The following is a 14,281-nucleotide window of genomic DNA, read 5'->3' as shown; positions in this document are numbered from 1 at the left end:
TAAGTTAGCTGAGTGTGATGTCGAGAAGATAAAGAAATAAATAGACTTAGAGAAAAAAAGATAAACAAATAAAATAAGATATTATAAAATTATGTTAAATTAACAGACAAAATTCAAAGAATATTAAAATAGTAATATCAGTTAATAATTTAAAAATATTTTTTATTATTCATCTCATTTTCCTGCGCTTCTTTTGCATAACATGTATTTTAAAGTTAATTTCATAATTTATTTTATTTTTTAATACAAATATCTAAACAGTAAACTTTTATTGGGAAAAATAATTTAACAAGCCTCGACGAGCCCGTAAATAAGCTACGAGACAAAGTATAATTTACAAGAAAACAAGAAAAAAATGCAATCCAAACATTAAATCCAGTAGTCATTTGCGAATTGCGAAGCTGAAAAAACCTACTGATTACATCAACTTGCCCTAGAAGAGCAGTGATTAAAAAGAAAGATTACAAGTCATTAGTGAGACGCAGGAAAGGAGAGGTGGATATTGTAATTTGTAAGTTGTAGTAGCGGCTGAGATCAAAATGGCGGAGGAGCAGAAGAAGAATAAGATTTGGAATTGGGATGTTTCAGGGTTCGAGCCACGGAGAGGCGATGACAACGAAAATCACAAGCGATTTAATTCTAACTACAACTTTCTTCTTCATAATCTCACTCACAAACTTCAGGTATCCATCTATCTAGTATTCTTCTTTTCTCTTTATTTAATTTGCATCGAATTCATTCGAGTCATTCATCCGGCTTCCATTGTATTATATGTTTTTTTTGATAAACTGGATTTTGCATTTTTGATCTAATTTGGAAATCACTGTATTTAAGCTCAGTCAAATGGTAATCTAGCACGTAAGTTAAGAACGGGTTAAGTCTGGGCACATATCAAAATCTTAACTAATCTTTTTGGGGACTCATGTGTAAGTTAGTACATTACATTGAATGACGACTCCAACATCCGTATTTGTGTTCTCTATTATTAGTGTTCTCTATAATTATTAAAATATTAAATTCAAAATCTATTATTAAGGAGATAATATAAAAAAGTGGGAAAGAGGGTAAAGAAGTTGGGAAATGAATACGTTATTATTAAAAATGAAATGAGGAATGGTTAACCATTACTTAGAAATGAGGAATGAAAGGAGGATCTGAACTTTTTAGGAAATGGTTAGGATTCTCTTGGAGTGACATTTGGTACCATATTTCTCAGGACTTCGTATATCTAATCTCTTGGAGATGCTCCAAGTCTAAGTAACTACAGTGCATCAAATTATTTGACAAGGAAACATACATTTTATTTATTACTTCATTTGTTATTAATTTAACCAAATCTAACAACTTTATTCATCACATTAAATACCTAAGAGCATCTCCAACCTGGTTTTAGCTAAAATCTACATTCCAACCACACATTCACCTTGTCTAAAAATTTCCAACCCCACGATGTTGACTATATTTGCCGAACCTTTAAAGATGTGTTGGAAGATTTTACATCATCTATTACCATCATAAAATAATAAATCCTATTTATAGCAATTTGAAATAATTATAACATACTATCTATTATATATAACCATACAGCCAGTATCATCGGAAAACAACACATTAGAGGTTCAGTTTGTATAATCAGTATTTTTATATCATTTTAGCCAACATCGTCGGGATGCTCTAACATCACTTCCCACCTTACTATTTAACAACACCACAACTGCAATAAATATAACTAAAATGCAGGTTTTAACAAAGTTATGTTCTTTAATGCTATTTTTTTTCTAGTTTCTCCAATGCAACCTTTACTTTCTCCACTCCAACCATCAATTCACTCCCTACATTTTTCAATTTCTCTTCTAGTAAACTGTTCTTATGGCTCAATTCATATATGATATCTTTTGCCCTTCCAGTCAAACCATCATCTATCTACGAAAAGAAATTGCATCCATCATCCTAACATTTTTAAACAAATAGAAGTTTGAAATCATTTTAAAATTTTAATATCACCCAATTTTTTGCTTACTCTAGATTTAAAATGGCTTCCACGATTCTTTGTTGTCCATGAGGTTTGAATTCGAGCTATCTTGTTGCAATCGCATACCACTACATCAAACACCTCTGAACAAGCGACCTTTCACATCTCAGTATATGGCTTCTTTAGTACAAGCTAGTATGACTGTGTATACAAGTCGACTTGAAAAAATATATGCATGTGAGGGAAAATTGATTTGATTTGCTTGAAGAACCCTTATTGCTATGCTTTATATATACAAGGCTTTAAAGAATATAGCCGTTGCATTGAAAAAGAGGAGTGGACGTGTAAAAAAACCCATGTTGGCTGAAGCAGTTGGTCGACGTCAGAGTCAAGCCACATTCTGTCAGGTCAACATCTACAAACTAACGGATGTATCATAACTGGCAACATAAGTGGTACAAATGAGTCCCAAAAAGATTGTTTAAGATTTTGATATGTGCCCCTAGGTTCGGTAATCACTTTCAGACTAAATTCAAATAAGAATTCATGGTTCATTGTTATGTGACAAACTGACAATATTCCTAACATTTATGATACATAGCATTGCACCTCAGAGCACCGAGGAAAGTTATTGAATTTGGTGCTGCTGAAGTCACAGGCATTTTGGCTGGTTACGATCATTAAGTTTGGAATCTAAAAAAGTACATTTGCTATTCTCATGTTATTTAACAATTATGGATTGTTCTAGTTATCTTAAAGCTTGAAGGAATACACTATGTAGGAAGAATGATTATTTATTTGCCAGCCACATATAAATCATTGTAAAGATAGCAATAGCTTAAATATCTTTTGGTGGCCTTTTGTGGACTTATTGACTCTTGATTGTGGAATTGCGGTGTATTATCAATTTATCATAGAGTATGTAGCAGAAATAAAATGTGCTTTATATCAAGATATGTTTTACAATATTAAGTAATTTGTATGTGTATGTTTTACTTAATTTTTTTTTTTGGTTGTAAAAGAAATTAATTTTCAATTATTTGTGGCCTGGTGGGTCACTTTTATATCTAATAATACTATAATGTGAGAGGCCTATTTTTTTATATTGAGAGCCATTATAATTGATTAAAAGATTAATATTTCTAATTTCAATTCTTAAAGCTGTTTATTAACCCATCTTCCAAACAATATCTGCAATGATCTTTAATACTGCTTTGAAGTGACTAATAATAAAGTTTATTTATTTTTTATATTTTTTAAACTTATTATTATACTTTTAGATTTTTTTTATTATGTAGTCTATACTCTATATTTCAGTCAACCCTGTCCTCAGAACTTGCCAGCTACCTTAAATCATTGCTGCACCAGAAAGTAGAATTTGATGATACATATTAATTACAAATTTACAACTACACGTATCTCATCATTCAGACATGTGAATGGAGTTGTAGCAAGTTGAGATATAGTACTTTTAAAAAAGAGATATTATGGTTTAACTTTTAAATCAAATTCATGACAAGGGTTGAAAAGACCTATAGAGTTCATATGGTGCTTTTGCACTTTGTAGACTGAAAATGTAAAAAATGAAGAACTGTTGGCTAAATATTGTTTCTGCACACATGTTTATTAGTCTGTTCTTAGTGTTTTTTAGTATATATTATGTAGTCCGTGTATTATTTGTTTCAACCTATTGATTCAGACTGTATGATCAGTGACGTATTTTCGGCAGCATGCGAGGGAAGATTATTTCGAGTTGAGACGGGAAGCCTGTGATTTTCAGGAATATTCTAATGCAAAACTTGAGAGAGTGACACGGTACCTTGAAGTTCTTGCTGTGAAGGCCCGTAAGCTAGGTATGGAACAAGCTGAATACATTGGAGCTGTTAAAGTAAAAAAATGGAAAGACTAAAGGGAGTATTGGTTGTCTGCGTCATGAAACTGCAGACTTAATCTTCGGTTTACTAGTAATGAATACCACAGTTTGATCTCAACTAGATAACTCTTAAAAGATGAGGCCAATGGAAAATATAACTGTGATTTGCTTTATTTAATGTTTCTCAGTGTTCACTTGTACTAGTTTTTTGAGGAATATTTGATATAAATATTACAGTTTTTTGAGCTTTTACAGTTTGTGTCTCTTTTACTCTTGATAGCACAGTTCTTTCTTCAGCAGGTTACTAGATTTATTAATAAAATATATAAATGCTTTTAATTCCAGATCAGGATGCTCTTGAAAATGAAGCTAAAATTGTGCCATTGATAAATGAGAAGAAAAGATTGTTCAACCAACTATTGACTGCCAAAGGTGATGCTTAATCCATGCAGAGACAAGAAAATAGAAATTATTCATCATATTGTCCTTCTCTGAACTGAAATATCGAAAGACTACTGATTTAAAGAACAATTCTACTGATTATTTTGACATAGTAATTGTTCCCAGGTAATATTAAGGTTTTTTGTCGTACAAGGCCACTGTTTGAAGACGAAGGTCCATCTATAGTTGAATTTCCAGATGATTGCACAATCCGTGTCAGTGTTGATGATGATAATATCACCACCCCAAAAAAGGATTTTGAGTTTGACAGGGTGTTTGGACCTCATGTTGGACAAGGTGGATCTTGTAGTAATTTTAGACAATGACATCTTTTACAGTTGACATGTGTCTTGTAGAGTTTGAATAATTTGTTCACCCAGCTGCTATATGACATTGTTTGCAGCCGAAGTTTTCGTTGAGGTTCAGCCATTTGTGCAGTCAGCATTAGATGGGTTTAATGTGTCTATATTTGCATATGGACAAACCCATTCAGGAAAGACACACACTATGGTTTGTCTCTTTTATTGACCACCTATATATTCTCAACAGTCGAGTTCGTGATTTGATATTTTTTTTTGAGTATGGGACAGGTGCATTATCACGTCAACTTTGTTGCAACTGAATGAGCTCAAATGTAGCTAATAGAGATTGTAAATTTATTACTTGTACAAGACCTTAGAGAAGGCTCGGTGTTGATTTTTTATGGATTTGCTTGCATTGTAATTTTATTGGCTGCAGGAAGGATCAAGCCATGAACGTGGTTTATATGCTCGATGCTTTGAAGAGCTCTTTGATATATCAAACTCAGATACAACTTCAGCTTCTCGATTTGATTTCTTTATCAGTGTTTCCGAGCTTTATAATGAACAGGTTGTTTGTCTTGAACTTCTCTTCAGTCCCTCTGTAATTGACTAATTCTTTATATAATCAAATATCTCTCTTTTATTTTATTTATGCTGAGTAGTAAATAATTACAATGCTTATAAGATTTGTTGATGTCCTCTCCACAGATAAGGGATTTGCTTCCAGTATATGAAAATATTTTTCCAAAGATTAAATCAGGCTTGCCAAACTCTTTAGAAGATCTTTTGCAGGAAAAGGTAGATAGTCCAATGGGTTTCTCCAAAATTCTTAATATGGCGTTCAGAAATCGAGGGAGAGATGCTTCAAAGTTCAATGTTTCTCATCTGTATGAACTTCATTCTGTACATAACAAATCCTCTTATGTGCACTTATTTTGCCAGCCCTGCTATAAATGTTGATTTTCATTTTGTGTTTTCCATTTTATGTGCTGCAACTTTATGAATCACACTGAGGATCAGGACCACAAGAATTTTTTTATATGAGGATTTCCTGTTGGTACAACAAGTTACTCTCAGCCATCTTACTTCTACTTTTGGCCATCTATACAAATACTAATGTTATCATGTAGTCACTTCTGAGTTTTGATGACTATAGCTCCATGTTCGATGTCGGTATGAGATGTTAGTTTTCCGGACACAAATTGCTCCTATTTTATCGGTATGCTTATAATGAAATCCTCTTAAGGGTTTCTTAGATATGGAAGAAATGCCTGTTGATCAATTATATATCATTGTCCAGGATACAGACCGATATTGTAGCTTTCTTCTCATAACTGGCTTTAAGTATACTGTATTTACAAACTAGTGTGTCATAAAGAGTTCTCCTATTTATACTATTGACATTTGACAAAAACTTCGGAATCTTAGTAAGTGCATCTCCGACCCAATGCCAAAGCATGTAATAGTGTAAAGTTTACACTATTCCAGTGTAAAATAAACTTCAGCCCAACACTATAATGGTGTAAAAACTAAAACCAAATTGAATAGCATGACACAAGATTTGGTGCCAAACATTCATTGCGTGTCAACTAACACCAAATTTGGTCTTTTTAAAATTCCAAGTATACCCTCATGTTTGTTAAGAAAACAAAATTTTCCATTCATGTTCCCATATATATCCTATCGTATTCCAACAGATCATTTACTTTTCGATAGGAAGTGAGAGGATAACCATAAAATTATAGCTTTAGGTGATTCAACTGCTGAACATTCACTACCAAAAGTGGGCAGGACAAGGTCTATGTTAGGAATTTGGGAAGCCTTCCTGGATTCAAGTCTGATTAAAATGATGATTACAAGAGTTCTATAGAAACTTTAACTTGGAGAATGTAATCGAAGGCTGTATTATAATAGGAAACCATTCTTTTCATGACGCTTCTACTATTATTTTCTCTCACTTGTGGGTGAGAGAAGAATCCCACAGTATCGAGTGCGCAGTGCGGCAAGTATCTTTACTCTTTATCATGGATTGTCATAAAATTTTACTTTAAAATAATTATTAAAAGTGAATACAATATTTTTATACATGCCTTATTGTGCTTTTTGCTGATATATTCATTTCATTTGCTTAAGTGCATATCCGTATCTCTTGTTTCAAGGGGTTAACAGTTTGTGATATAGATTAAGAAAAATGATGTAAACTAAAGCTTATGTACATATCTGTATCTCTTATTACCAAATTAATTACTACAAGCAAACAGTTCTTCCTCCAAAGATATTTATACCACTGATATATATATTTCTGACCGCTTACTTTAATGTGATATTATAATATAGATAAACATGTGTTCATGTGTTAAGTGCATATCCGTATCTCTTGTTTCAAGGGGTTAACAGTTTGTGATATAGATTAAGAAAAATGATGTAAACTAAAGCTTATGTACATATCTGTATCTCTTATTACCAAATTAATTACTACAAGCAAACAGTTCTTCCTCCAAAGATATTTATACCACTGATATATATATTTCTAACCGCTTACTTTAATGTGATATTATAATATAGATAAACATGTGTTCATGTGTTAACTATTTTGTCATAGGTGTGCAGGATTCCAGAGTTTTGGCTGACAAAGGCTTTTGCTTTGCTCTTTGCAGGATAGTCACTATACATATCTATAGTCACAATTTTATCACAGAAGAAAATTGCTATAGTAAGCTATCTCTTATCGAGTTAGCTGGAGAGGTAAGTCCTAACCTTCAGGAGGATGGTGGGGAGCATGCGACAGAAGTGCTGCATGTAATGAAATCACTTTCAGCGTAAGTGCTGGACCTGATAACCAATTTTATATCATGCGTATTACATCGTTAGTTGCATGTATTTGATCATCTTTCCCAGTCTCCACATCATTCTAATTTTTTGTTTTTTGAACTAGCTTATCTAGTTATCTAGCCATGCAAAAATGACTGTTACTGACATAATGTGTAATGGAATAAAATCTGCTATGAATGTTTTGATGTATTTGTTACTTCTTATTATGTATATAATGTCAAATACTTCAAAAAGGTTGGTGTAATTGTATGTGTCAGTTGCCATTTGTATTTAGAATATTTAATTGAAAGAATCGTTTTAAATAGGCTTCACTTTGTTAGTGCAAGGTGTGCTGATGGCTTTCTGAGTAATAATTTGGCAGCTGCTAGAAATTACTCTATCCAGAAATACACAATTATGACTTTACAGTTGAATTCTGAGTTGCTTCTTCTTGGAATATTCAACTTAAAGAATTGTTTTAAATAGGCTTCACTTTGTTAGTGCAAGGTGCGCTGATGGTGTTCTGAGTAATAGTTTGGCAGCTGCTAGAAATTACTATCCAGAAATACACAATTATGACTTAACAGTTGAATTCTGTGTTACTTCTTCTTGATCCAACATAATATATAGTGTATCAAATATCTCAGTATTACTTCATCTTAAATTCTTAATTTATATTATACATATTTATTATATCCAATATTGAAAGTATGTATAATATCTGGCCGTCTGTGTGTGTGTGTGGGGGGATTATATTTAGTTACACCAAGTATAGAGAATTAAATAATGAAACTTTCCTGCCGTTTTTTGCATGAAGAATGCCTAACTTGTGCGCGAATATCTACACCTAATGACATCATCACAACTCGCAATAAAACATATAGAGAATTAAATAATGAAACTTTCCTGCCGTTTTTTGCATGAAGAATGCCTAACTTGTGCGCGAATATCTACACCTAATGACATCATCACAACTCGCAATAAAACATATTCCTTTGCTTCCATTAAGTTTCAATTCCTTTGGATTTCAAATGACACATTTGTATTGTAGGCTTTGAAATTAAATATGTTCCTTATAAATAATGTACTCAAGGTAAGTAAGCATATTTTTGCCTACTTTATGTAGGCTAGGGGATGTTTTGACTTGCTTGACCTCAAATAAGGACGTAGTTCCCTACAAAAACTCAATGCTCACGAAAGTTCTCGCAGATTCCCTAGGTACTTGTTTCTACCCTTCTATAAATGTACTTGTGTAACATTTTATTACAGAGTTTGAGTGCAAGAAAAAAGTTGTTCACATCTTGATATATAATGAATGTCCTGTGTCCAACGACTGAAACAATTTAGTGGAAATTCTAATTGTGAATTCATGAATAAAAATAAAAGTATTTAGGGGATATATAATTCTGGACTATTAACTTGCCAGAATGGGATAAATATCAAACTTATCTCTCGTTTGGTTCAAATATATGAAATTAGTCACTCATTTAACAATTGACTAAATTTGGTCACTAGTCTGAAAACTTGTACCAAGTAAACCATCTGCCAATGATTAAATTGATACAAAATTCTAAGTTTTTAATGACCAAGTTGATACAAATTTTCAAATTGGTAACCAAACTGAGTAATTTTTGTAATGAGTGACTAATTTGATATTTGAACTAAAGGAATGATATATTTGAACTGAAGAAAGAGTGACGATTGGGATATTTATCCCATTTTAGTGCATTGATTCGATGAGGGGCAATTTGTACTGTGTGACCTGACATTCAGAAGAATCTGTGGTTGAATTGTATCAATTAGATATGTATATTATTGTTAAGCATATTCTTTTTGTATCAATTGCATTGTTGTGTAAAACTGTCTCCTTCTCCTCATTGTAATAATTCCAGGTGGAAGCTCAAAATCTCTAATGATTGTTAATTTGAATCCGAACAAGTCAAATTTGGCTGAGATTGTATCATCTCTCAATTTTGCTGCTAGAGCTCGAAATTCTACACTAAGCCTGGGAAGCAGAGATACAATAAAGAAATGGAGAGATGTTGTATGTTCCTCTATATCACTTTTGCGGTCATTATACTTAGTACAATCATACATTTGATAAGTATGCGCCGAGCTGACCTTACTGCTTGTACCCACTGTACCTAAATGTAAAAATTATATTTTGTATATTTAACAATCCTATATTAAAATCATTTGTGCCATCTCATACTGGGAACCATATGTTATGTTGTGCTTACTTCTCATGCTTAATTGTGTTGATATATTTTGTTCTAGGCAAATGGCTCGCGGAAAGAGTTGTATGAGAAAGACAGGAAAATTGATGATCTGAAGCAAGAGGTTATGGTACTCAAACAAGCACTAACACACGCAAATGATCAGTGTGTATTACTGTTTAATGAAGTTCAGAAGGCCTGGAAAGTTTCTTTCACCATACAGTCAGATTTTAAGGTATTGATGTATTAATGACACTTGCTTTCTTTTTTGAAGTATAAAACCACCTTTTTCCAAATTTGTTGATGCTTTCTTTGAACACCGTCTTTGTTAATTTGTTTTTGGGGTACCCTACATGCTTGAACAAATTGTAGATGACAGCCTTCTTTTGTTCACAATGTGCACCAATGTGTAACTTGTAAAAAATTGTTTAGTTACAAGTTTTTAGAGATGGAGTCTGTCTGCTATCTTCTACTTGGAAAGTGACTACTATTGTTTTTATGTTCATCATTGAATTATTGGTGAATAATAAGATTGTTTAAAATATCTCTGCAGTTATCGCTCTTTCTTTTGACTTGAGGAAGTGAATAGTGGGACTTTTTCTCCTTTTACATGTAGAAACAGCCATGTTATGATCTTATAATTAGCAACCTTAGGTTTCAATGTGCAATCAACAACTTTTCATAAGAAAGGTTTGAAATCGCCTTTGAAGGTTTGGAAATATTCTCAACAGCTCTGTTTTCCGCAATGTTGTGGGTGAATAAAATTATCTAGTGCTACAGCACACTAGGCCTTTTTCTTTCTTTTACTGTGCTTCTTTTGACATTTTCCATATGTATGTTGCTGCAATGTCCATATTTCTTTGAATCACTAAATTTGGACCCAAGTATGGGGATTGTCACTATGATATCAAGTTTGTTTCCAAGGGTCATTTCATTCCTCCCTCCCCCTTGGAATTAAAGTTTTACTTTTTCAATTATAGATCTATTGGTCAAGGTTCTTAATTTTGTTTATTTTGATAGTCAGACAATATCATGCTTGCCGAGAAGCTCAAGTTAGAGAAGGATCAAAATGCACAGCTTAGACTTCAAGTTGCTCAATTAGTACAGTTGGAACAAGATCACGAGTCAAAGATGGAACAACAAAACTCAAAAATTGAAACCTTGCAGGTTGGTTGGTGCTCCTCTGACAACCTTTCAATTCTAATTCCTAGTCATAAATACATGCCCAATATTTTATTACAGTGACTTTTTTTTCCGTATCCGTATCCTTTGCGGTTGGTTTAATTGGCTCGAGTTGAAGTTTGAGGGTTACTTGTGAGTTGACTAAAATTGAAAATAATCTTTTTATAAATTGTACATGTGGATGATAATAAAAACTTTTACAAAGAAAAGAAATCCAAAAATGGAACAAGTTATTGAAAGAGTAAATATGACTAATTTATGCCTTTAAGTTGTTCATGAACCTTTTTTTTTTACCTTTTACACAAATACACATTATGTGACTTAAGTGAGGAGCTATTAAAGAAAAGCCAACACTTTTACCCCTGGGTGCTTGTAACTCTTGCTGGTACAAATTCTTAATTTGCATGAATTGCCAGTGAAAATTGTTCCGGATTGAGCAACTTTTTTTTATCCAAATTAAGAAGGGAAAGCTTGACATACTCTGTTTATCGTTATATTTTTTGTTGAATAAATATATATTAGAAGATGGAGGAATAGAAAGATAGCAACTAGGCCATCTACAAAAACTAGGCCATCTACAAAAACTACCTAACGCTTATAAGAAAAAAGGGAAGGTGAGCGTGCTACTCTCTAAAGAACAAGGAGCAAGGCTCATACAATTACAAGGGAAAAAGACCTACTACATGATCCAACTAATTATTTTAGGCATGTTACAAAGCAATTTTCAAAACCAAGCAGACTCGAAAACCAAGCAGAAGTGTGGTGTCTGGATTTGATGTCCACTCTAATAGCCATAAGGAGCTTAAACAGATGGAAGACGCCCTTGTTGTGAGACCTAGCATTCCTTTCCCTATTTTCCTCTGTGTATGGTAAGCAAAGACCTGAATAAAAAGAAAAGGCATTTTTTGCCTTTAGCCCTATCTGGAATAGGTGAATAGCCAACAAAATCCTCAATAAATCAGCCCAGGAAATCGCCCCATCAAACTCCACCCAAATCTCTAGTTAAAGAAGAAGATCAAGATTGGAGCTAGCATAAGAGATGAACAATTGCTAGGCACTCTAAATACCTCCAACACAAAAGTAAACAATGGTTAGACACTATTGCAAGGGACTCCAATTTTTCAAGGTATTAAACCGATTGTGACAAAGGAGCCGTAGAGGAAAATGTACCGGGTTATCCCCACATGGAGCCAAACACCATATGCTCAATCAACCATAAGCTTTGCCGGTCCAATACACTCCCATATATCATAAACACTAACCTTAGAAGTCGAGATTCCATTCTTGTATTTGAAACGAACCTCTTGAACTACGCCTTGAATTTTAAAAGCTTTATCTAAATTCAAGAACAATTAGAAAGACTCGTGATAACCCGAAAGCCCTTGCACCTTAGAACCTAGGTGCGCATCCAAAAAGCCTAGAGGGAGCCTGTGCCATTCACAACATTCCAAAAATGCATAATGACCATCCGGGATGAGTTCCCAATATAGCATTATTGATACCTGAGCCATCCTCCTTTGGAAAACAAATGTCCTCCCATGTAAAATTAGTGCCGCCAAGGGTAGTGGCATAGCCCTTCCACAAAAACCGGGTCATAAGGGATTGGATCAACTTGTCGATGACCCTAAAAAGAACAAAGTGTATTGTTAAATAGGATTGCATTGAAAAGAGCACTGATATAATGAGTTGAAGGCTCCTCATGACAAGAGAAAAGAAGTCCAACTAGTGATATGAGCCTTAATCTTTGGCATAAGAGGCGTGCAAGCATTCACACAAGTTAAAAGAATCAAAGCAAAACAAGAATGTTTAGTGGAAAAAAGTCTTGATTCAAGTCTGGTAAAATGAAGAAGTAACCTCCTCCGAGAAATTATTCAAGAAATATGTGCTTTTGGCCATGCTTGATTGCTAGCCACAAAGAGAAGAAAACCTTTGAAGGCTATCCATGATATGATACACAAAATTTCTGTCCGTTTTAGAAAATAAGAGTACATCATCTGCAAGAAACAAGTGGGTAAACTCCAACTCCTTACATTTCTAATGAAACTTGAAGTTAGGAGGTTGTCATTTAGAATGGAGGTGAACATATGCATGACTATAGTGAGTAAACAGGGAGAGTGGAGATCATCGAGACAAAGATCCTTAGCACTTAGGTGTAGAAATGCCCCCAATCCAATCCAATCAACAAACAAATTAGGGAAATTCAGATTTCTCAAAGCAGCCGATATGAAATCCCATTTAACCTAGTCAAAAGCCTTTTGGAGGTCAGCCTTCAAAGCAAACCTATTGTATGAAGTTTCTCCTCCTTACCCCGTGAATAAATCCTAGGCCATAAGCACATTATCTAAAATTTGGCTTCCCTTGATGAAAGCGGATAGAGTCTTGTCAATAATCTCTCGGAAACACTAGCTCCATGCGCCTAGCCAAGATTTATGACTGGCACTTTTGAGCCACTGTTCAAAGAGATATGGACTTGAAATCTTTCATACAAGAGGGATTATTGACCTCAGGAACTAGAGAAATAATGGTGGAATACTGGAATTAATGCATTAATGCAAAGGGGCAACTACAAATTAATCAAGAATAGCTTCACAGAAGGTGTCACCCACAATGTGCCAAGTAGCTAGAAAGAACACATTGAAACTACCAGGCTTGGGGCTTTGTAACACTTCATTTTTATTGAAGTATCTCAAATAAGAGCAAGAGTAATAGGGGACATCAATTGAGCATGATAATAAGAAGAGAGAGCATTACAATTGACATGCTCCAAACTCGAAGACAAGGTGTTGGAGATTTACTAATAGTACCGTCAAAGTAATCAATTACAACCTTGGCAACATTACTATGACCTAAGACTAGAAAGCCCACTTCATCCCATCTTCATAATAGACAAGATTTGACTGAAGTCTTCCCCTCTACTAAATTATTAGAATAGAGAGATCATCAGTTAAGAATTGTTGAACATTAGCCAATTGAGCACTGCAGGACTTCACCAAGGAGTGAAAATTTCCATGACTTAATAATATTCTTTTTTTCAAGTTTGAGCTTCCAACAAAGAAGGGCCATAGAGTGCTCCAAGCACTAGAAACAACCTCTATAAAGCCATCTAACTTCAGCATATAGTTGAAAAATTGAAAAGATTCAAGGACCCTTTCTAAATTCATAAGAATCCGGAGCAAGAGAGGTGTAACCCCTTACTACACCAAGGCAAGTTTGTGCTAACAGAAGAGAGGTAATGCTCGAGAGCCTCTCTATCATAACCATCATTATGAGAATAAACAAATGTAGCCATGAATAACCTGCTTTTCAACAAAAGTAACCCAGCAAGAAATATTTTGGGAAGAAGAAGAACGAAGAGACAAGTCCCATATGCTTTAATCCCATCAAATCCAAACTCTACCATTATAGTGATCCCCAAAATTAAAAAGCCAAGACTAATTTTTATTTATACATATAAAAATAACACTATTAAGTACTTTCAAATTTT

The 14,281-nt window shown here is 33.8% G+C and overlaps 1 protein-coding gene across 5 annotated transcripts in view; it reads left to right on the top strand.

Moving 5' to 3' along the window:
• Nucleotides 1–354: 354 nt before the first annotated feature.
• Nucleotides 355–14,281, top strand: part of LOC108223097 (kinesin-like protein KIN-14B) — a 31,730-nt gene continuing 17,803 nt past the window's right edge. For 3 of the 5 annotated variants that reach the window (XR_010291892.1, XR_010291893.1, XM_064092962.1), the window contains exons 1-12: nt 355–683; nt 3,702–3,825; nt 4,191–4,277; nt 4,413–4,583; nt 4,690–4,796; nt 5,025–5,156; nt 5,297–5,475; nt 7,246–7,407; nt 8,526–8,617; nt 9,292–9,443; nt 9,677–9,850; nt 10,636–10,782. Coding sequence is in view for 3 of the 5 variants with exons in the window: in XM_064092962.1 (XP_063949032.1) it covers nt 540–683; nt 3,702–3,825; nt 4,191–4,277; nt 4,413–4,583; nt 4,690–4,796; nt 5,025–5,156; nt 5,297–5,475; nt 7,246–7,407; nt 8,526–8,617; nt 9,292–9,443; nt 9,677–9,850; nt 10,636–10,782 (1,671 nt within the window). In the remaining 2 variants the exon portion in view is untranslated. The remainder of the gene's footprint in view (nt 684–3,701; nt 3,826–4,190; nt 4,278–4,412; nt 4,584–4,689; nt 4,797–5,024; nt 5,157–5,296; nt 5,476–7,245; nt 7,408–8,525; nt 8,618–9,291; nt 9,444–9,676; nt 9,851–10,635; nt 10,783–14,281) is intronic. The other 2 variants (XM_017397168.2, XM_017397167.2) reach the window with 2 other exon arrangements.

This window comes from Daucus carota, chromosome 5, assembly GCF_001625215.2.
Source record: "Daucus carota subsp. sativus chromosome 5, DH1 v3.0, whole genome shotgun sequence".
Classification (NCBI taxonomy): domain Eukaryota; kingdom Viridiplantae; phylum Streptophyta; class Magnoliopsida; order Apiales; family Apiaceae; genus Daucus; species Daucus carota.
The sequence above is the reverse complement of the archived record's forward strand: the minus strand, read 5'-3'. Positions and strand labels throughout refer to the sequence as shown.